Source organism: Leopardus geoffroyi, chromosome C3 (assembly GCF_018350155.1).
Source record: "Leopardus geoffroyi isolate Oge1 chromosome C3, O.geoffroyi_Oge1_pat1.0, whole genome shotgun sequence".
Classification (NCBI taxonomy): Eukaryota; Metazoa; Chordata; class Mammalia; order Carnivora; family Felidae; genus Leopardus; species Leopardus geoffroyi.
Window position 1 is genome coordinate 67,441,151 of NC_059338.1, and position 20,016 is coordinate 67,461,166.

General features: G+C 59.7%; 1 protein-coding gene and 1 long non-coding RNA gene across 2 annotated transcripts; one reads left to right on the plus strand and one right to left on the minus strand.

Annotated features, from left to right (window-relative positions):
• Positions 1–13,715: 13,715 nt before the first annotated feature.
• Positions 13,716–15,806, minus strand: LOC123585291. The gene is made up of 2 exons (XR_006706039.1): positions 15,700–15,806; positions 13,716–13,932 (listed from the first exon to the last, which is right to left on the minus strand). It is a non-coding gene; the product is annotated as an uncharacterized LOC123585291 (long non-coding RNA).
• A 302-nt stretch (positions 15,807–16,108) lies between these two features.
• On the plus strand, positions 16,109–19,184 carry LOC123585288 (left-right determination factor 1-like). Its single transcript, XM_045453278.1, has 4 exons — positions 16,109–16,383; positions 17,386–17,632; positions 17,940–18,182; positions 18,455–19,184. Exons 1-4 carry the CDS (start codon positions 16,134–16,136, stop codon positions 18,816–18,818), a joined length of 1,104 nt encoding a protein of 367 aa, XP_045309234.1. The 5' UTR covers positions 16,109–16,133; the 3' UTR covers positions 18,819–19,184.
• Positions 19,185–20,016: the final 832 nt, after the last annotated feature.

Consider the following 20,016-nt stretch of genomic DNA (forward strand, 5'->3'; position numbering starts at 1 on the left):
AAACTTCCTTCTCTGCTGCCCCAGTTTTGCTCTCCTGGGAAGCGGTACAAATCTCGGCCCCACTGTTACCAGTAGCTACTTCCGGAAAGTGGCACCGAGGCTGTCTTCTCACGTGATTTTCTTTCTCTCTTTCCCTTGAGGTCGTGGCGGCCAGCGGGCAGACCCGGCCTTCCCAGTTAGAAGGAGTGGGGAGTGTCTGCGCCGCTCTCCACCGGCCACCTAGGGACACGTCCCTGTGCCCGGGTAGCCCTTACCAGGTGGCACACCCTGTCACTGTTCCTGGTCAACAGCTCCTCCCGTGTGACCTAAAACACGCGAAGTGCCTGAACCGACCGAGCGCCAGGCGCGATGTTACATGTGCGAGATGCACGACCTCATTTCATCTTTAAGTTGAGAATTATTATTTTGAGAGAGAGAGAGAGAGGGAGAGAGAATGAGTGGGGGAGGGGCAGAGAGAGAGGGAGACAGACCGAATCCCCAAGCAGGCTCCCCGCTGTCAGCGCAGAGCCCGACGTGGGACTCGAGTCCACAAACCGTGAGATCATGACCTGAGCCGAAACCCAGAGTCGGACACTTACCCGACTGAGCCCCCAGGCGCCCCTAATTTGAGAATTATGGTGGAATTAGTATTTCTCCATTTTACTGATGGGAACACGAGCTGGGAGAAGTTAGGAACGCAGCCAGTGAGGAGGAAAGCCCGTGGCCTAAACCTAAGACCCGTTTTCCGAAGCCCTGAGCTGTCCTCGCCCCTCCGACGGGCCCTCCGCGGGAGGAAGGGCAGGAAGGCCCGGCTGGTGAGGAGCTGGGGTGGAGGCAGGGGCCTGGGAAGGAGACCCAGAAAGCCGAGGGGGTCAAGACTGGCCTCCTCACAGCCTACTCTGGAGGGTGGGAACCTTGTTCTGACAGTATTAAGCCTCCGGGAAACGTGCTTCAAGAAGTAGACGTTTTAGTTTTTTCTGTTTCATAGAAGCAAATATTCCTACTTCCCTTTTTTTTTTTAATGGGAAAAACTTCAAATTCCTAGTTGCTGACATTCTGCGTCAGTAAAGTCTTTTATTGATTTTTGAGAGAGAGAAAGACACAGCAGAAGCAGGGGAGGGGCAGAGAGGGAGGGAGACACAGAATCCGAAGCGGGCTCCAGGCTCCGAGCTGTCGGCACAGAGCCCAACGCGGGGCTCAAACCCACGAACCGCGAGATCATGAGCTGAAGTCGGATACGCAACCGACTGAGCCACCCCGGCGCCCTAAATTATACTTAAAAAAAAAAAATACAAGTTATTCAATTCATTTAAACTAAACAAGAAAAACACCTCACCCATCTCATCTACCCCACAGCCACTGCCTCTGGCAACTACCAATCTATCCTCTGTATCTAGGATCCTGGTTTTGGTTTTTGGTTTTTGGTTTTTTAAGATTCCACATGTAAGAGAGATCGTATCATATAGTATTTGTCTTTCTCTATCTGACGAATTTCACTTAGGATAATGCCCTTGAGATGCGTCCTTGTTGCAAATGGCAAAGTTTCACTCTTTTTTATGGCCTAGTAATATTCCCTTATATTTACGCCACATTTTCTTCGTCCGTTCACCTGTCGATGGCTGGCTGTTCCCGTGTCTTGGCGATTGTAAATAACGCTGCAGCGAACGTGGGAGGACAGGCACCCTTCCGAGTTAGCGTTTTCGTTTCCTTCAGATGAAAACCCAGAAGTGGCGTAGTATTTCTGTTTTTCATTTTTTGAGGAACCCCCGCGCCGTTTTCCGCGGTGGCTGCACCAGTCTGCATTCCCACCAACAGTGCCCGAGGGTTCCCCTTTCTCCGCATCCTCGCCCTCATTTTCTTGTCTTTACGATTTTAGCCATTCTGACAGGCGTAAGGTGGTATCTCATTGTTTCGATTTGCATTTTCCTGATGGTGAGTGACGTTCAGCATCTTTCCACGTGTCTGTTGGCTGTTGTCTGTCTTCTTTGGAGAAACGCCTCTTCCGATCTTCTGCCCATTTTCTGATGAAATGATTGTTACTGTTGTTGAGCTGTGTGGGTTCTTTATCTATTTCTGCTATAACCCCCTAATCGGATATGCTGTCTTCCCCTAGTCAGTACTGGCCACCTTCTCATTTTGTTGATTGCTTCCTGAGCTGTGCAGAAGCTTTTTTGTACGATGTGGTCCTACTTGTCGATTTTCACTTCTGTTCCTTCTCCTTTTGGTGTCAAATTAAAAAAATCATCAGGGGGCGCCTGGGTGGCTCAATCATTTAAGCGTCCGACTTCAGCTCAGGTCACGATCTCAAGGTCTGTGAGTTCGAGCCCCGCGTCGGGCTCTGTGCTGACAGCTCAGAGCCTGGAGCCTGCTTCGGATTCTGTGTCTCCTCTTCTCTCTGCCCCTCCACTACACTCTCTGTCTCTCAAAAATAAATAAACATTTAAAAAATTAAAAAAAAATCATCACCAAGACCAATGTCTAGTAGTTTACCACGTATGTTTTCTTCTGGGAGTTTTATGGTTTCAGGCCTTAACCTTCAAATCTTTAATCCATTTTGAGTTAGTTCCTGTGTGTGGTGTGAGAAAACGGTCCAGTTTTATTCTGTTGCATGCAGCTGTCCAGTTTTCCTGCCATTTATTGAAGAGACTGTCTTTCCCCGGTTGTATACTCTTGCCTCCTTTGTCGTAATTACCTGCCCGTATGTGTGTGGGTTTATTTGGGGGCTCTCTGTTCTGTTCCCTCGATCAACGTGCCTGTCTTCCCGCTGACACGATACTGTTTGTGTTACCGTAACTTTGTAACATAGTTTGGTGCCTCCAGCTTTGCTTTGGCCGTGCAGGATCTTTTGGGCGTCCACACGAATTTCAGGATGGTTTGTTCTATTTCGGTGAAAAATGCCCCTGGAATTTTGATAGGCAGAGCATCGAGTCTGTAGACCGGGTTGGGCAGTACAGACCTACCTGCCTTTTGGATTAAGAGAAAGGGACAGGAAGTGAGCATTTCCAACCCCATGGCCTGGCTCTCCCCGGAGGCTCACTTCGCCCTGCACGGACGTGTCTGTCTCTGCTGACGCCCTTCCCCGCCGCCCTCCCCGGCCGCACTTACACTGTCACCTCTGCGGGGGACGCCTTCTCCTTCTTGGCTCCCCTGCCCCAGCCCCTTCCCCCACACCAGCTCTCCATCTGTCCTTGGCATCCGGGACCTGCGCTGTCACTTGTTTTCTCATGAGCGCAATAGTTTGCTCTTCAGCAATGTTTTTGACCTGGCGAGGAGCTGTCACCTGTCTCTCCAGGGTCCCCGAGGCAGGCGGGGGCGAGGGGGTGGGGCGTGGGCATCCCTTCGCTCACATGAAGAACCCAAGGCACTTATTTAAGGCAGCTGGGGCCAGAATCCCAGTCTTCAGACCCCACTTCCTCTTTCCAGTGTCCCCCATTGTCCCCCAGAGAGCGTTCAGGGACAGCAGGTGGCTCCCATACGTGCCCCTGACAAAGGGACAGGCCCGGGAGGACGTTGTGCTCTGGCTGCCGGTGCCCCACTGCCCAGCTGCGCCACTAGAGGGCACCAGGCGCTAACCGCTGAGGCCCCAGGCCGCCGGACACGTAAGGAGACCCTGCAGGGACACCGGAGCCATCTCATTGCCTCTGCCAGCTGTGACAGGTGATTTCACGTATTCCCTGTGACACAGTGACAAAGCGGCTTAGTGTCCCTTAGAAGGAAGCTCTTGAATCTTCCTCCTCCTCCGAGCCTCTGCCCCTGCCCCCAGCATCACCGTCCCCGGTGCGCAGGCAGGTGACCTCTCGGCTGCCTGCACCCCTCGCTGCCTCCTGGGTGGCCCGGCTGAGGGAAGGCCTTGTGGAGCGGGCCCCCCCCCCCCCCCCCCCCGTGTCCAGGCTTCTCCTTGGTCTCAGCAAGAAGTCTGGAGAGTCACATCCCTTGGTAGCCATGTGACCTGAGGCAAGTTGCTTTGTCCTCCGGGAACTCACCTGCTGGGCTCGGTCCGACAGGACGCTGCTCCAATAACCAGGAGTTGCTCTTGGTCTCATGGGGATCGGAAAGGAATCTGGGGCTCAGGGAACATAACAGCTAGGAAGGCAGGTCCCAGATCCAGAGCTCTGGTCGGGGGCGGGGGGGAGGGGGCGGCCACGGCCCCTGTTCCCGGCACCACTGGCTCCAGACTGGTTCTCAAACCAAGTGATCGCCTGCCCTTATTTTTAAAGTCATCTCTACGCTCAGCGTGGGGCTCACCCTCACGACCCGGAGGTCAAGAGTCACGCTGCACCGAGCAAGCCAGCCGGTGCCCCCCGTCGCCTGCCTTTCTTTTTTCTTAAGTTTGTTTACTTCTTTTGAGAGAAGGAGAGAGAGCAAGCGAGTAGGGGAGGGGCAGAGAGAGGGAGAGAGAATCCCAAGCAGGCTCCGTGCTGTCAGCACAAAGCCCGATGCGGGGGCTCGAACCCATGAACCGTGAGATCGTGACCTGAGCTGACACCGAGAGTCAGATGCTGAACCGGATGAGCCCCCCGGGTGCCCCAATCGCCTGCCTTTTTTTTTTTTTTAATTTTTTTAACGTTTATTTATTTTTGAGACAGAGAGAGACAGAGCGTGAACAGGAGAGGAGCAGAGAGAGAGGGAGACACAGAATCTGAAACAGGCTCCAGGCTCTGAGCGGTCAGCACAGAGCCCGACGCGGGGCTCGAACTCACGGACCACGAGATCATGACCTGAGCCAAAGTCGGACGCTCAACCGACCAAGCCACCCAGGCGCCCCTCGCCTGCCTTTTTTAATGGAGGCCAGTGGAGAGGAAAGCAGCCTTGAGTCCCGTTTCCACTCTTACTGCCCTCTGCTCTCCAAGATGCTCCCTGAGCCCAGACCCCAGACCCAGCCTCGCCTGCACGCGCCCGGCCTCGTCTTGGTCGCCTGTCTGAATTGGCGGGTCCTCGTCTCCCACCCCAAACCTCAGAGTCCTCGGGTGGTCGGGGGGGGCGGCCTCCCGGCACGTCCTGTGAGTCTGAGAGGTGCTGTTAGACGGAGTTGAGCTGTGGCCACAGCCAACACGCCTGGGCGTCGGAGGAGACACACCAGAAAGGAGCCGAAGACGGAGAAAAGACGTGGCCGTTACCGTCAGGAGGCGTTTATTTACGGCTTATCTGGAATGCGCTACAAAGTATTCGCCTACCGAGACCCTCGCTGAGCTGCTGTCAGTATCCTGAGATGTCCAGGGCAGCCCTGGGGGTCGGACACCCCCGGGACCGCGGGGTCAGGGGACAGGCAAGGCAGAGACGGAAGGTGGCCTTGAAACCACCTTGTCCTTCCCCGGCTGTGGGAGGTGACGCGGGCGGAGGCGGAGGCAGCGCCCGGTTCAGTGGGAGACTCGCGTGAGGTCACCGGTCAGTGATTTACTCGATCTGCACGCCCGGAGCCCCACGGTGTGCGGGACACCAGAGCGGCGGATGTGACCCAGTCTCTTCCTCCCCGAAGGGCCTTCCGATCTGGTGGGGGAAGGAGACGTGGAACGGCCGTCCTTCCGGGCGGTCAACGCTCGACAGGCGGTAAGAGCGCCGGGAGCGGATGGCAGGTGCTCGCGAGGAGCGGTGACGCTGCGGATTGGGCCTGAAAGATAAGGGGACCTTCCAGAGGGAAGAGGTGCCTGTGCCAGGCGGGGGCTGCCCGCCGGCACTCGGCGTCGGTAGCGTCTTCCGCGTGGCAGGCGTCCAGAGCCGGTGTGGCACGGCTGTGGGACCCCACGATCGAAGGTGGGAGCCCCCACGGGGGTTTTAAGCAGGGGGTGGAGGGCGGGCCTATTTCCACTTCAGAAAGGAGACTGCAGGGGCGCCTGGGAGACTCCGTCGGTTGGATGTCCGACTTCGGCTCAGGTCACGATCTCACGGTTCGTGGGTTCGGGCCCCGCGTCGGGCTCTGTGCTGACAGCTCGGAGCTCTGGATTCTGTTGTCTCCCTCTCTCTCTGCCCCTCCCCCGCGCTCGCTCGCTCTCTCTCCCTCTCAAAAAATAAGCATAAAAAAACTGTAAAAACTGAATTTAAGAGGCGCCTGGGTGGCTCAGTCGGTTATGCATCTGACTCTTGATTGATGATCTCAGGGTCATGAGTTCAAGCCCCGTGTGGGGCTCCGCACTGGACGTGAAACCTACTTTAAAAAAAAGATGGGGCGCCTGGGTGGCGCAGTCGGTTAAGCGTCCGACTTCAGCCAGGTCACGATCTCGCGGTCCGTGAGTTCGAGCCCCGCGTCGGGCTCTGGGCTGATGGCTCAGAGCCTGGAGCCTGTTTCCGATTCTGTGTCTCCCTCTCTCTCTGCCCCTCCCCCGTTCATGCTCTGTCTCTCTCTGTCCCAAAAATAAATAAACGTTGAAAAAAAAAAATTAAAAAAAAAAAAAAAAAAAAAAAAAGAGTTTGTGTGATCACTGTGCACATAAGCTGCCCCCACCCCCCAACAGGCTTCACCCTGTGTGCTCAATAAACACCCTGGCACTTGCTGAGAAGGGGCTCGGTGGGGACCGGGGGCAGGTGAGGGAAAGCAGGGGCCGAGGCCTCCCGCTCGGCGACTCCCTTCACTGACCTGCCAGATCCTGCAAGGAGGTCAGGCTTGTGAGAAACGACCGAACAGCGGCCGCCGTCCTTGAGCGCCGAGTACAGGTCACAGCCTGGCCCGGGGCCCTTCACGCTGGCCGCCCCGAGCCTCACAAGCCTGGCCTCGTCTTGGTCGCCCGTCTGCATTGGTCGCCCCGTCAAGTGGCCGTCTCGATCCCCACTTATACAAGCCAGGAGAACGAGGCTCCGGGTCGCCCAGGGCTGTGGTGAGCCGAAGTAACTTAGAGCCCGAGAGCACCCCACTCTGCCGGGGGACCCCACCTTCGAACAACACGTGGGGGCAGAGGCCGAGGCCCCAGGTGTGGGCGCACTAGCCTCAGCGTAACTTAGAGCTGGGTAGTTGGGACTCTGTGCACATCTGAGTGAGGACATCAGAATATCCGTTTCCTCGGACTGTATAGAGAAGTCCCCCATACCAGGGGGTTTCAGCAACGAAAATCCCCTGTGAGCACCTACGCGACCTCGTTTTGCCTCAGTCACCTCCTTAGAGGCCGTACCTCTGAGTACAGTCACGTTCTGAGATCTGAGGCTTAGAGCTTCCGCCCATGAGTTCTGGGGGACAGTATTCAGCCCATAACACGCAGAGTCTGGGGGACAGGGACGTCACAGGGAGAAGGGGAAGAGAAGGACCAGAGAGCAAAGGGCAGGCAGTCTGGGCAGGGGCGCGGGGGTGCGGGGAGCTCACAGGACGAGGCGGAGGAGAGGCCTGGCCAGCGACAGAGGCCACAAGTGATCCGGGTGGAGGGGGCTGGGCTCTGGAACCAGAACCGGGGGGAGTGGGGAGGCGCACGGCAGGCGAAGGTCGTGGCTGGAGCGGCTGCCTCCACCTTGCAGAGTCAGTCATCTGTTCCACCAGTGCGGTCATGGGGGTCACCTCCGGCCGCCGCCGGACGGGGCTGTGGTGTCTCCCGTTCTGTTCCTTTGCTGTCCCCAGGCTCCCCGTGTCTGGAGTCTCCCTACAGCTGTCCCCGCTCTGGAGACACCAGAACATCTCCTGGGACCGCCGCTAGCCTGCTCATGTCCCCTCGGTCCCCAGTGCTGCAGGGAAGGGATTGCACCATTACGCACACGCGCACACACACGCACATGCACGCACCCCAGCGGATGCTTCTGTTTCACTCAACTGCTGCTCACACAGAGTGGATGCTTCTCGCTGTAAAAATGGACTCAAAATGAAACAGAGACACGTCTTGGATGATTCCTGACCAGGGGAGACGGCCATGGTCTCGAGCCAGCGTCGCTGGAGGGACGTGAGCACACGTAGGTCAAATCCCTCTTGTCCCGAGAGGGCCCTGGGCTGCCCAAGGTCACACAGCTCACTGGTCCTGCCCGTGCCCCCGCGCAGGCTCCCTCAGCCACCCCGGGGGCTGTGGTCACACCGGCCCGCAGGTGCCCGAGACTGCTCCCCCTGCCTCCCACCTCCCCCGCAGCCCCCTTCCCTTCCAGGGCTCAGGGCAGGACACTGGAGCCCCGCATGGGGAACACGGAGCCCTGGGGACCGGCCCTCTCTCACTTTCCGTGTTACTGCAGTTTTAACTGTAGGGCTGAGGCTTTCTAACTGGAGTTTTGTTCTCCCACAGGAAAGCCCCGTGGGCCCACTGCAAAGAGCATGGGGGGGGGCGCGTGGGGCTCCGGGGGCCTGGGGTTGGAGACGTTGGGGGGGGTGTCCCATGACCGAGACATTTGACTCCAGCCTTGCCGCTCCATTAGCAAGAACCTCAGCAGGCCTCAGTTTCCCCGTCTGTAGAACAAGGAAGCTTGCCCTCAGAGCCTTTCTGGCGGCTCTGAGCCTTTCCATACTTGCCTGCCCGTGACCGTGACCACAGCCCCGGCCTGTGGCGCTCTGCACTGTGCCGGGCTGGGGTCTGGGTGTTTCCTGCTGTTCTGATTCTGCCCTGTCCTGTGGGGCTTCCCTCTCCCCACCCCGTCCCCGCCAGTGAGGCCCCCACTCGATGCACAAGGTGCCCTCCTGTTAGGAGATGCCCTGGGATGTGGGGGGGGGGAGGGCCCCTGTGGGCTCCCGGGGGGGTGGGGGCAGAGCCTCTCCTGGGCCTGGGGAGACCGCACACCTCAGAGCTATTTTCCGGAGAAGGAAATGAAGTCGGGCTCACCTCCTCAGTAAGGCTCAGGGTCAGCCCCGCAGCACAGAACCAACTGGGGCCCCTGTGCGGACCTGGGGCCCCGCTCCTTGCTGGCACCGGGGTCCCAGGCAGGTGCAGAGACTTTCCGGTCCACAGCAGGGCTCGCTGCATGAGGAACAGCCCTGCCCGCATGAGCCTGGTGCTCCCGGGGCTCCGGGGCAGGTGGGCCACAGCTGGGGAGCTGACGATCCTTCCCGGTCCCCGGGAGGCCATCCTTGGCGGGAACCTGCAGCCTATCAGGTGGATGAGGGTTTGTCCAGGGAGAAGCCCCCCACCCTTCGCTCTCTCCAAGTGCTTTGGAGCTGGATGGAAAATCGAGTTTACGAAGAGACGGAGATCCTGAGACGTTCACCAAGTTCGCACAGAGCTAAGACTCTATCTTGCCATTCGTTACTTCATTTATGCAATCAACAAATATCGATTGACTATCCAGCACAGGGGGCTGGCAGCCGTTCTCCCGCAGGGACACAGCCGTGAATGGGCCGGACAAAGTCACCGAGCCGTGGTGTCTACATTCTAATGGGGAGTCGGTCCACAAGCAGTTAAACAAACAGATAAAGAAGGTGATTTCAGATAGCACCAAGCAGCAGGAAGAAAATAAAGCTGGATGATAAGAGAGACCTTGATGGGTCTGGCAGGAAGGGACGCACAGATTTTATGCATGGGCAAGAGAGGGCTTTCTGAGGACATGACGTCTGATCTGAGTTCTGGATGATAGGAATTAGCTAACCCTGCCAAGATCAGGGCGCAGCACCTTGCGGGCAGAGGGGACAGCTAGTGCAAAGGCCCTGGGGTAGGACCGGCATGGCAGGTGTGCGGATGGTAAGAACGCCCACGTGACCGGCTGTTGGGGAGCAAGTGAGGAACCGCGGGCTTGGAGGCAGGGGGGCGAGCCTGGCCCAGGTCAGCCTGGGCTTTAAGATATTTGAGTTCCATCCAAAAGTACAGCAGGAAGTCATTGGAGGGTTTTTGCTTGGTGGTTGTTGTGTTTTAATCGACTTGATTTTTTTTTTAATTTTTTTTTAATGTTTATTTATTTTTGAGACAGAGACAGACAGAGCATGAATGGGGGAGGGTCAGAGAGAGAGAAGGAAACACAGAATCCGAAACGGGCTCCAGGCTCTGAGCTGTCAGCACAGAGCCCGATGCGGGGCTTGAACCCACGAACCGCGAGATCGTGACCTGAGCCGAAGTCGGACGCTTAACCGACTGAGCCACCCAGGTGCCCCTTGATTTTTTTTTTAATGTATGTTTATTTTTGAGAGAGACAGACAGAATGGGAGTGGGTTAGGGGCAGAGAGAGAGGGAGACACAGAAACAGAAGCAGGCTCCAGGCTCGGAGCTGTCAGCACAGAGCCCGACACGGGGCTCGAACTCGTGAACCGTGAGATCATGACCTGAGCCGAAGTCGGACGCTCAACCGACTGAGCCACCCAGGCGCCCCTAAATCGACTTGATTTTATTTAGAGCAGTTTTGGTTCACGGCAGGATCGAGCAGAAAATACGGGGAGTTCCCGCACACCCACAACTGTTACAGTCAATGAGCCTGCATCGACACGTCGTCGTCACCCAAAGCCCCCAGTTTACGTTCTTTGGGGCTGGACAGCCGTGGAATGACAGGTGTCCACCATTATGGTATCGTGCAGAATATTTTCACGGCCCCGAAGATCCTCTGTGCTCCCGATTCGTTCCCCCAGCCCACCCAGGCCCTGGCCACTGCTGATCTATCATCCCCAGAGTTTTGCCTTTTCCAGAATATAGCCTTTGCAGATAGGCTTCTTTGGCTTAGTCCTATGCTTTTAAGATCCTTCCATGTCCTTTCATGACTTGATAGCTCATTTCTTTTCTTCTTCTTCTTCTTCTTCTTTTTTTAATGTTTATTTGTGAGAGACTGAGAGAGAGAGCATGAGCAGGGGAGAGGCAGAGAGAGAGGGAGACACAGAATCTGAAGCAGGCTCCAGGCTCTGAGCTGTCAGCACACAGCCCGATGGGGGGCTCGAACTCATGAACTGTGAGATCATGACCCGAGCCGAAATCAAGAGTCGGATGCTTGGACCTCCCAGGCGCCCGCATATATTTTTAAAAGTAAACTCTACCCCCGACGTGGGGCTCTTACTCACGACCCCCAGATCAAGAATCACTTGCTCTACTGATGGAGCCAGCCAGGCACCTCTGCGGCTTTGCATTTTGGACTTAGATCTGTGATCCGTTTTGAGTTAATTCAGGAGGGTTTTAATTAATAGAGTACCTCTGATTAAAGTTTGTCTGGGATTCCTGTGGACTGTGGGGGCGGGGAAGGCAGAGGGAGGCGGCAGTCACGGCCTCCAGGACGAGGGATGGATGGTTGGTCCCAGATGGTCACCCCCCCAGTGTGAGGGGTCGGGCCAGACGCCCCCGCAGCCAGGAGGAAAGAGAAGCTGGTTCATTCCCTGGCCTCCTGCCGTGTGCGGCTCAAGGGGGCCCTTCTGGCCCGGGTCAGAGACACGGTGAGTTGCCTTCAATACAGCAGGCTGAGTGTGGACCCAGCGCGGGGACCAGTGGAGACAGACAGAGGGCCACTGTCCCAGACCTGTTAGCCCTCTGCAAACACAGCCCCTCTCCCGGATGTGGATTCCACTTGGGTTCAAGAGTTTTGCTGGGGACGTAAAACAACAGGGCAATCAAACAGAAGAAAGCCACTGTGGACGGGGACATTGGTCACGGGGCGGTCGGCCCCCACGTTTGTCATGTACGGAGAGGGGCTCTGCCCCCCAGGCTTTGGGTCTGGGCAGAGCCGGGCCTTCTGTGGGGTCTGCTGGGCGGGGAAGTCATCTCAAAGCCAGACCTGCTGTCCCCGAGGGGAGGAGGGGGCATTGGGGTGGGGAGAACGAGGAGACCCTCGACAGCTCTGACCGAGGGCCTGCAGTTGAGGACATTTGGGGACTCGGGGCGGTGAAGGCCGGAGCCCAGGAGCGGCTTCACATCGGCATCACCCTGTCCCCTCCTGTTCAGGGCCGGCTCTGCTGTGGGTGCCTCAGAGATGGCCCGAGGCCCGGCCCCAGGTGCCCTGGGCTGTCCCAACCCTGCCGCCCTCAGCCTCCCAGACCCCGGGCCTGGGGCCCACGTGGCCCCTTGGGGTCCTTCCAGGACGGCCGGGGTCCACAGGGCCGCCCTTGCCCAGGGCTCCCTCTGCAGGAATGGAGACCCACGTTTCAGTTCGTCCAGCCCCTTCCTGGCAGGAGTGAGTCCTGGGCTCTCCTCGCTGTGCCGCCCACGAGCTGCGTGTCGTCCGGCGAGTTTTCTACCCTCTTCAATATGTCTCCACCTGTAAACTAGGAATTATGTCCTTTTTTTTGGCAAGGAACGTCTTGGGGTTAATCGAGATGTCACCAGAGTGCCCATCATATACATACAGTAGGTGCTTAATAAACAGGAGGAGTCTTTCACAGTGCTAATGTTTACAATGTTTTACTTTAAGAAAGTTAAGTTCGGGGCGCCTGGGTGGCTCAGCCAGATGAGATGAGAGAGGCAGAGCCCCACAACTACGGGGTGGGGTGGCCCCCCGAGTCTGGAGGCTTCCTCGGGCCAGAAGCTGTCTCGGAGGGGGCACCGCGATCTGGGGGGCACGTCTGGGGACAGGGGTGGGGTGGCCCGGGTCGTGCCCGAGAGCGGTGGCTGGAGGAAGGAGGCCTCCCGCAGCTGCGGAGCCCCCTTTGGCCCTTTTCTCTCCCTGGGGACAGTTTGGGACAGTGTCACTTAGTTGTCTGAGGCTGGAAGTACCTGAGGGGATGGGGGGGAGGAGGGACCGGACTGGAGGTGGGGGCCATCAGGTCAATGTGGGGGCCCCCATGTCCCCATATTCAGAGCCCACCAGAGTCCCAGGGAGGCTGGCTTTCCTGTCCCTGAGCTGTCCCACCCACACCGTCCTCCTGCCCGTGTGACCCAGGCAGGCTCGGGGCTCCCACGCCACCAATGCGTCTGGCGGCTGACTTCTGGCGGGTGACACGGGGCCTGCAGGGCTCCCGGCGCCCCGGACTGGGACTGCTGGTGTGTGGGGAGGGGGGAGGACCCCCCCCCCCCCCAGTGCTTGTCCTCTGTGCCTCCCCGGAGGGCCTCATGGGGACCCGCACCAGCCTCCGCGCAGCGGTGCACGGTGGGCGCATGCGTGGTTGCACGGGGACCTCCCTCCCCACCCCTGCATCTTCCTCTGGCGCTGGGGCAGGGGGAGCCGCTGGAGGGGGCAGGGCGGCTGGGCCCCAGAGGGCTTGGAGCTGGATCCCCGCCTGGTCTGCGGGGCCCTCTTCACCGCAACTTCCACGATGTGTCTGTCTTTTGCTCTCTGTGTCGCTGGTCTCACTCCGCCCAGAACAAAAGCACGGAAGCTCTGGTAGGACCTGGGATCGGTGACACAGGTAGGACAGTACGGTCACCAGCGAAGGAGCCCCGGGACAGGCAGCGATCCTGGCGAGTGGATGGGCTCCCTCCCCGTCGGTGAACCATGGCCCCGGGTCGAGAAAACACCCAGATGGTCTTCTGGAGGACGAGCATCGGTTCCGGCCCATCTCCAGGCCGTGCTCCCGATCGCGGCTGTCGCCTGCCGCCTGCTGGTCTCTGTCCACAGCGCTCTGGCCCGCCCTCCTCCCCATCCACCCCTCCTCAGTCCAGACGCCGCCCTCCCTCTCCCTTCTAATGACCCAGAGGCCCAGGGCTCAGAAACTCCAAACAGAACAATCACTGTTAGGCGGTAGGCCAGGGCAGATGGCTCCCTTCCTTCCCTCCCTCCCTCCCACCTTCCTTCCTTCCCTCCCTTCCTTCCTTCCTTCCTTCCTTCCTTCCTTCCTTCCTTCCTTCCCTTGTTTCCTTCCTTCCTTCCTTTCCTTGTTTCCTTCCTTCCTTCCTTCCTTCGTTCCTTCCCTTGTTTCCTTCCTTCCTTCCCTTGTTTCCTTCCTTCTTTCCTTCCTTTCCTTGTTTCCTTCCTTCCTTCTCTCTTTCTTTCTCTCTTGGGGAGAGTTGTCAGCAATAATACTCTCTTTTTTGACTACCCAGTAAAAAACGTTCAAAAACAAAAATGCCCACAGAAGCCAGTCTCTTTCCCCAAATCTTGCCCTGAAGAAGGATCTTCTGGAAGCCACGCATCTCCATAACCCCCTCTTCCTCCCTCCCTTTCTCTTCAGTTAATTAAGCAAATATTTATTGATGACTTGGCTCCTTCTCCGTGTCCTGGGGACACCTGTGGGGACAGAGAGGCAGCTGACAGGAAAGGAAGCCCAAGTACAGCGTGGGGGCCCAGGGGACGGGAGGCACTCCCTGCAAAGCTGTGTTTTAGGAGCCAAAGGGTGCCCCACTGCCCATTTTGGGGGATGCACAGTGGGCACTCTCACCCCGGCACAGCCTGGTGCCTCCCTTCCCTTTGGGGACCTCACGGTTCTCCTTCGCCCTCCCCACACCCTGGGTGGAAAACAATGTGGACATTTCACAGAGGCTCAGAGCAGTTGAGGCCCTTGCCCAAGGTCGTAGACTGTTAATGAGAGCACTGAGGGGTGCCCGGCCTGGCCCCTGACCTTGGACAAGTTCATCACCTGCCTGTGTGTGCTCTCCTTATCTGTCAGATGGGGGCATTAACAATGTGTATCCTGTGAGCTCACGGGGAGGGGCTTAGGAGGCCGGATCCACATCAGCTCTCCTTGTCTGAATGCAAAGGCGTCCTTCCAGAAAGGCTCTCCTGGCCTCACCCAGCTGACTAGCAGACAGCTGTCAGAGTTCAGTGACCCAAGAGGCCACACAGCTCGTGGGTGGCACAGCGAGGAGAGCCCAGGACTCACTCCTGCCAGGAAGGGGCTGGACGAACTGAAACGTGGGTCCCCATTCCTGCGGAGGGAGCCCCGGGCAAGGGCGGCCCCGTGGACCCTGGCCGTCCTGGGAGGGCCCCACGGGGCCACGTGGGCCCCAGGCCCGGGGTCTGGGAGGCTGAGGGCGGCAGGGTTGGGACAGCCCAGGGCACCTGGGGCCGGGCCTTGGGCCATCTCTGGGGCACCCACAGCAGAGCCGGCCCTGAACAGGAGGGGACAGGGTGATGCCGATGTGAAGCCGCTCCTGGGCTCCGGCCTTCACCGACCGAGTCCCCTCTGCTTCTGAGCCCAGGTCCGGTCGGGCTCGTCCCCCAGCATGGAGGCCGAAGGTGACCTCCAAGCCCACGTTTTCCCGTGGCCCTCACATGGCAGCCTGGACTCTGGCTGGGGTCAAATCCTGGCCCGAAGGGGCAGAGGGAGGTGGTGGCTCCCACCGCCTGCCCTGCCCGGCCCCCACCACCCATCTCTCCGGGACGAGCTGGGTGCCAGGTTCGCTGCCCACACCTCAGGCCGGTCCGGTGTCCCCCACGGTGCCCTTGGCTGGGTCCAAACAGGCCCTCAGGCAGTGGCACTGATCCCTCATTCCCTCACCCCCCTCTCCTCCCTCAGGACACAGGATCTGGCCCCAGGGCTGTTGAGCATCTCTGGCCCAAGGGACCCTGTGCAGGTGGAAGCCAGACTCCCGCCTCCGCATCACCACGGATGGGGCTGCCACGGCCCATTGTAACAAACGTCCCAATCCACGCTGACTTTCTGGCTGCCAGATTTAGCAAATCAAAGTTTAAGACTCCCACTGAAATCCGGACTTCAGATAAATGGCAACTAATTAGTGAGTCTGAGTATGTCCCCCCTCGGTTCTGGCTCAGAAGTCGGAAGGGGCCATGGATTGGTTTCCCCCCTCTAATGTCTGAATCCATGAACAGCCAAGAAGAGGGGGAGGGAGGGTACTTATGGGACACCCACCCATCGGTGCTAAATTATCATAGGTTCCCTGGCCTGGGAAGGGTCCCCGGAGCAGGAATTTCCCACCGGGGACAGCCCAGGATCTCAGCAGTCCCCACCACCCTGCGAGCACCAGGCCGAAGGCTCATCCCTGCACCAGAACTGGTCCTTAATCCAAGAGCCCTGGTGGCGGGTAGGCACTCTACCTGCAGCCAGCAACTGGACGCCAGGGCCACACTCCGGTCGGTTCTGTGACTGGGGAGACTGGGAACGTGGCACAGAGGAGACGCCTGCTTCTTCTCCAGGAGACACATCTGTGAGGTTAACAGGGCAGGCGGCGCGAAGCAAGGCAGGGGCTCCCGGCCACCGTGCAGATAGCAGCAGCCAGCTGTCCACAGTCCAGACGGGCCTCTGTGCCCTTTCCAGACGGCCCCCTCCTCGAGGCCCAAGGACCGTCTGGCTGCTGAGCTCCCAGGAGGTCTGAGGGGTGTGACCTCCCCCCACCGCCCGGGCCCAGCTCAGGGCTGCCTATAAAGCTGGCCCGGGCCCGGGACTCCGCACACCCGGCTGGGACCCTCACCGAGCCTCCTCAGGGGACGCGTGCGCTCTGACCCCCGCCCCCCCATCCCGGGGCGGCACCATGAGGCCCCTGTGGCTGTGCTGGGCGCTCTGGGCGCTGCCCCTGACGGGCCCCGGGGCCGCCCTGACCGGGGAGCAGGTGCGGGTCAGCCTGCTGCGGCAGCTGGGCCTCCGCGAGGCGCCCGTCCTGGACCAGCACGACGTGGAGGGGCTGGTCACCCCGGCCCACGTGAGGGCCCAGTACGTGGCCCTGCTGCGGCGCAGCCACGGCGCCCACTCCCGCGGGAAGAGGTTCAGCCAGAGAGTCCGAGGTGAGGTCCCCCTCCCGCCGCAGCCCGGTGCTCGTTGGGAGCGGGGAGGCCGAGGCCGGCGGGCCTGTCCCAGGGTGGCCGTCGTGGGGCGGGGGGCCCGGGCTCCACGGGACCGTGAGCGTGGCTGCGTCCGGGGCCCTGGTCTCCGTCTGCACCAGGGGCCCCACTGGCAGAGGCGAGGCAGGAACGACACCCTCGTGGGTGCAGAAGCCCCGTGGGAGGAGGGGAGACAGACAAAGGGGACTTGGGGCTAGTGACAGGGAGGATGGCCTTGGCCGGTCAGGTGCCTGGAGGCCTGGGGACGAGGAGGCTGGTCCTGAACGCTCTGCAGAGCTGACCGCTGGCGGCCACGTGGCCCATGGTCAGGTGGTCCCACCGTCAGCCCGGAGCCTCAGGCGTTGGGGACACGGGGCCTGGTGCCTCTGGGGAACAGGAGCTGGCGACAGGGCCCAGGCGCCTCCTCCTCCGGTTGGGGACATTTCACTGGGCAGGCGCCCCTCAGGCAGGGAGAGGAGAGGAAGTCGGGGCTCTTGCCCTCCCTCCCGGAAAGGCCACTCTCGGCTGGTGACCGCAGATTTCCACGGTGGCTCTCTGCCTCCCTCTCTCCGCTGGCCCTCCCACTTTAGCTGAGCCCCTTCGCCTAAAGAAGGCTGCGTGTCGGGGCGCCTGGGGGGCTCAGTCGGTGAAGCGTCTGACTCTCGGTTTTGGCTCAGGTCGTGACCTCGGGGTTCGTGGGATCGAGTCCCACATCAGGCTCTGTGCTGTCAGCACGGAGCCTGCTTGGGATTCCCTCTCTCCCTCGTTCTCGGCCTCCTCCCTCTTGCACTCGCTCTGTCTCTCTATGAAAATAAATAAACTTAAAAAAAAAAAAAAAGGCGGCTGTGCAGGTGAGGCCCCGCCCCCACCTCTCCCTGCCTTCCTGGGGGATTCTGCTCACTGGCTCTGGGCCCCGCGCCCTTCCAGCTGGCCTGACCTGCCTCCTGACCCTGCTCCCGTCCCCAGAGGTGGCGGGCAGGTTACTGGTGGCCGAGGCCTCCACGCACGTGCTGGTGTTCGGCATGGAGGGGCGCCTGCTGCCGAACAGCGAGCTGGTGCAGGCCGTGCTGCGCCTCTTCCGGGAGCCGGTCCCCAAGGCCGCGCTGCGCAGGCTCGAGCGGCTGTCCCCGCACCGCGCCCGCACCCGCGTCACCGTCGAGTGGCTGCGCATCCATGAGCACGGCTCGAACCGCACCTACCTGGTGGACTCCAGGTGGGGAGGCCGGGGCCGGGCTGCCAGTGGGGAGGGGAGGGGAGCCCAGGGGGGCCCAGGTCAGCAGGGTGGGTAGGGGTTGGTGGGGGATTGGGGGGGAGGGCTGTTGGAGGGGGGAGGGGGAGGGTGGGCCCCAAGGGGGGGAAGGGGGAGGTGGAGGGGGCTGGAGGGGGAGAAGGGGAGGGTGGCATGTGGGCCTAGTGTGGGGGGGCGGAGAGAAGAAAGAGAGGGGAGGGGGAGGGGGCAGGCTCCCCCCAGGGGGTGTCCCCAGCCCCAGCTCAGGGCCCCGTCTCCATGGGTGTCGCAGGCTGGTGTCCCTGCAGGGGAGTGGCTGGAAGGCCTTCGACGTGACCGAGGCCGTAAACTTCTGGCGCCAGCTGGGCGGGTCTGGACAGCCGCTGCTGCTGCAGGTGTCTGTGCAGAGGGTGCACCTGGGCTCGCGGGCCTCAGGGGCCCACACGCTGCTCCGCTTCGCGTCCCAGGGCCAGGAGGGCCCGGGGCAGGGCGAGCCCCAGCTGGAGCTGCACACCCTGGACCTCGGGGCCTACGGGTAGGCGCCTGGACCCTCGGGGGCCCCCACGAACTGGCGGGTTGGAGTGGGGTTTCCCAGGGGTGCCGTGGGAATCAACGGACGCGGGGTTTCCCCCCCCTCCCCGGACTAAGGTCACGTACTGCGCAGGGTCTGGTTATTGGTGGTTCCCCGTCCCCGGCCAAAACCCCAACCTGTGTAACACGATGAGAGCTGGCGGTAAATCTCCCTCCCGGGTGCCCCCCCCCCCCCCCCATGACCTCAGCTGACCTGCGCCCCTCCCGTCCCCGCAGAGCTCAGGGAGACTGTAACCCCGAGGCGCCGGTGGCGGAGGGCGCCCGCTGCTGCCGCCAGGAGACCTACGTTGACCTGCGGGGCATGCGGTGGGCTGAGAACTGGGTCCTGGAGCCCCCGGGCTTCCTGGCCTACGAGTGTGTGGGCGCGTGCCAGCAGCCCCCGGAGCCCCCGACCTTCAGGCGGCCGTTCCCGGGGCCGCGACAGTGCGTCGCCTCGGAGACGACCTCGCTGCCCCTGATCGTGGGCGTCAAGGAGGGCGGCAGGCCCAGGCCCCAGGTGGTCAGCCTGCCCAACATGAGGGTGGAGGAGTGCAGCTGCGCGTGGGACGGGGCGCCCGTGCCCAGGAGGCTGGGGCCTTAGGGCTGGCCGTGGCCTCCGATGGACTTGCCTCTGTGTGCATCCAGGCATCGGGACAGCTGGGGACTAAGGACTATTGATGGCCAACGCTGGGCCATCTACTGAGCTCAGAATTTGCTTCCTGTGTCCATTCAGCTCATCTCCTAATTTTTCTGACCAGGGTCACAACTCCCGTGCTTTGCTCTGGTCATTCACTGCACATCCCAAGCACTTACCTCTGTCAGTTCCCAAACTGTCACTGTCTCCTTGTCCCCTCACTGGGTCTGGGCTCAGCTCTGTGGAAAGGGCCTACGTGGTCCGGTCAAGTACGGGTTATGCATTTCCAACCTGGATTGTAAGGGCATTATCTAATAAACAAACGAAACACGTTTTATTCTGTATTCCTCTATTTTCTCCGGAACCCCAAGGGAACAGAAAGTTCTATAGAGATTAGGTCAACCTGCTTAGAAAATCAAGGAAGGAGCGGAGCAACACAGGAAGCTAGGATTGAAACACATTGAGCCCTGTGTGTCTGTCCTCTTACAATCGAAACAGACATCTTTTTGTCGTGGTGGACGCCCTATGGTTCTGGGCACAGCAAGCCGGCTTTGTTTCAATTCTATTTGCTACAAAATAAAAAAGTCTGTGATGAAAATCATCAGTCGCACAAGCCTGTAGGTCACTCCTTTAGATTTAGGGGCACATGAGGGGAGCAACTGTGGAAAACGTTGGCTATGACAATTTATTTTTTATCATTTTTTAATGTTTATTTTTCAGAAAGAGAGACAGAGACAGAGCGTGAGCAGGGGAGGGGCAGAGAGAGAGGGAGACCCAGAATCTGAAGCAGGCTCCGGGCTCTGAGCTGTCCGCACAGAGCCCTAAGCAGGGCTGGAACTCAAGGACTGTGAGATCATGACCTGAGCCAAAGTCGGATGCTTCACCGACTGAGCCACCTGGGGGCCCCAGACAATTTAGAATGTCCAGATTATAGGCGCTGTTAAGCTGTGACTTTGTCGCAGGATCCCAGCCAGGACACCTTAATTCCTAGCCGGTCTGCACAGCACTAATTAGCTCTGAATTCCACACTCTGCAAACCCCTATTTCCTTCCCCATCAAACAGAACGATTCCTGACTCCCATATACTTACTGGAGATTTAAGCACCCCCTACACTGATCCATAACAGGGGCTGTGGTTAGTTACCTCAACACACCGTCTCACCCA

Excerpts from the sequence above, each read along its gene's own strand:
- LOC123585288 (XM_045453278.1), top strand. The coding sequence starts at position 16,134 with ATGAGGCCCCTGTGGCTGTGCTGGGCGCTCTGGGCGCTGCCCCTGACG. Across the intron at positions 17,633-17,939 it reads ACCTACCTGGTGGACTCCAG|GCTGGTGTCCCTGCAGGGGA; the intron begins GTGGGGAGGCCG and ends TGGGTGTCGCAG. Across the intron at positions 18,183-18,454 it reads CTGGACCTCGGGGCCTACGG|AGCTCAGGGAGACTGTAACC; the intron begins GTAGGCGCCTGG and ends CCGTCCCCGCAG.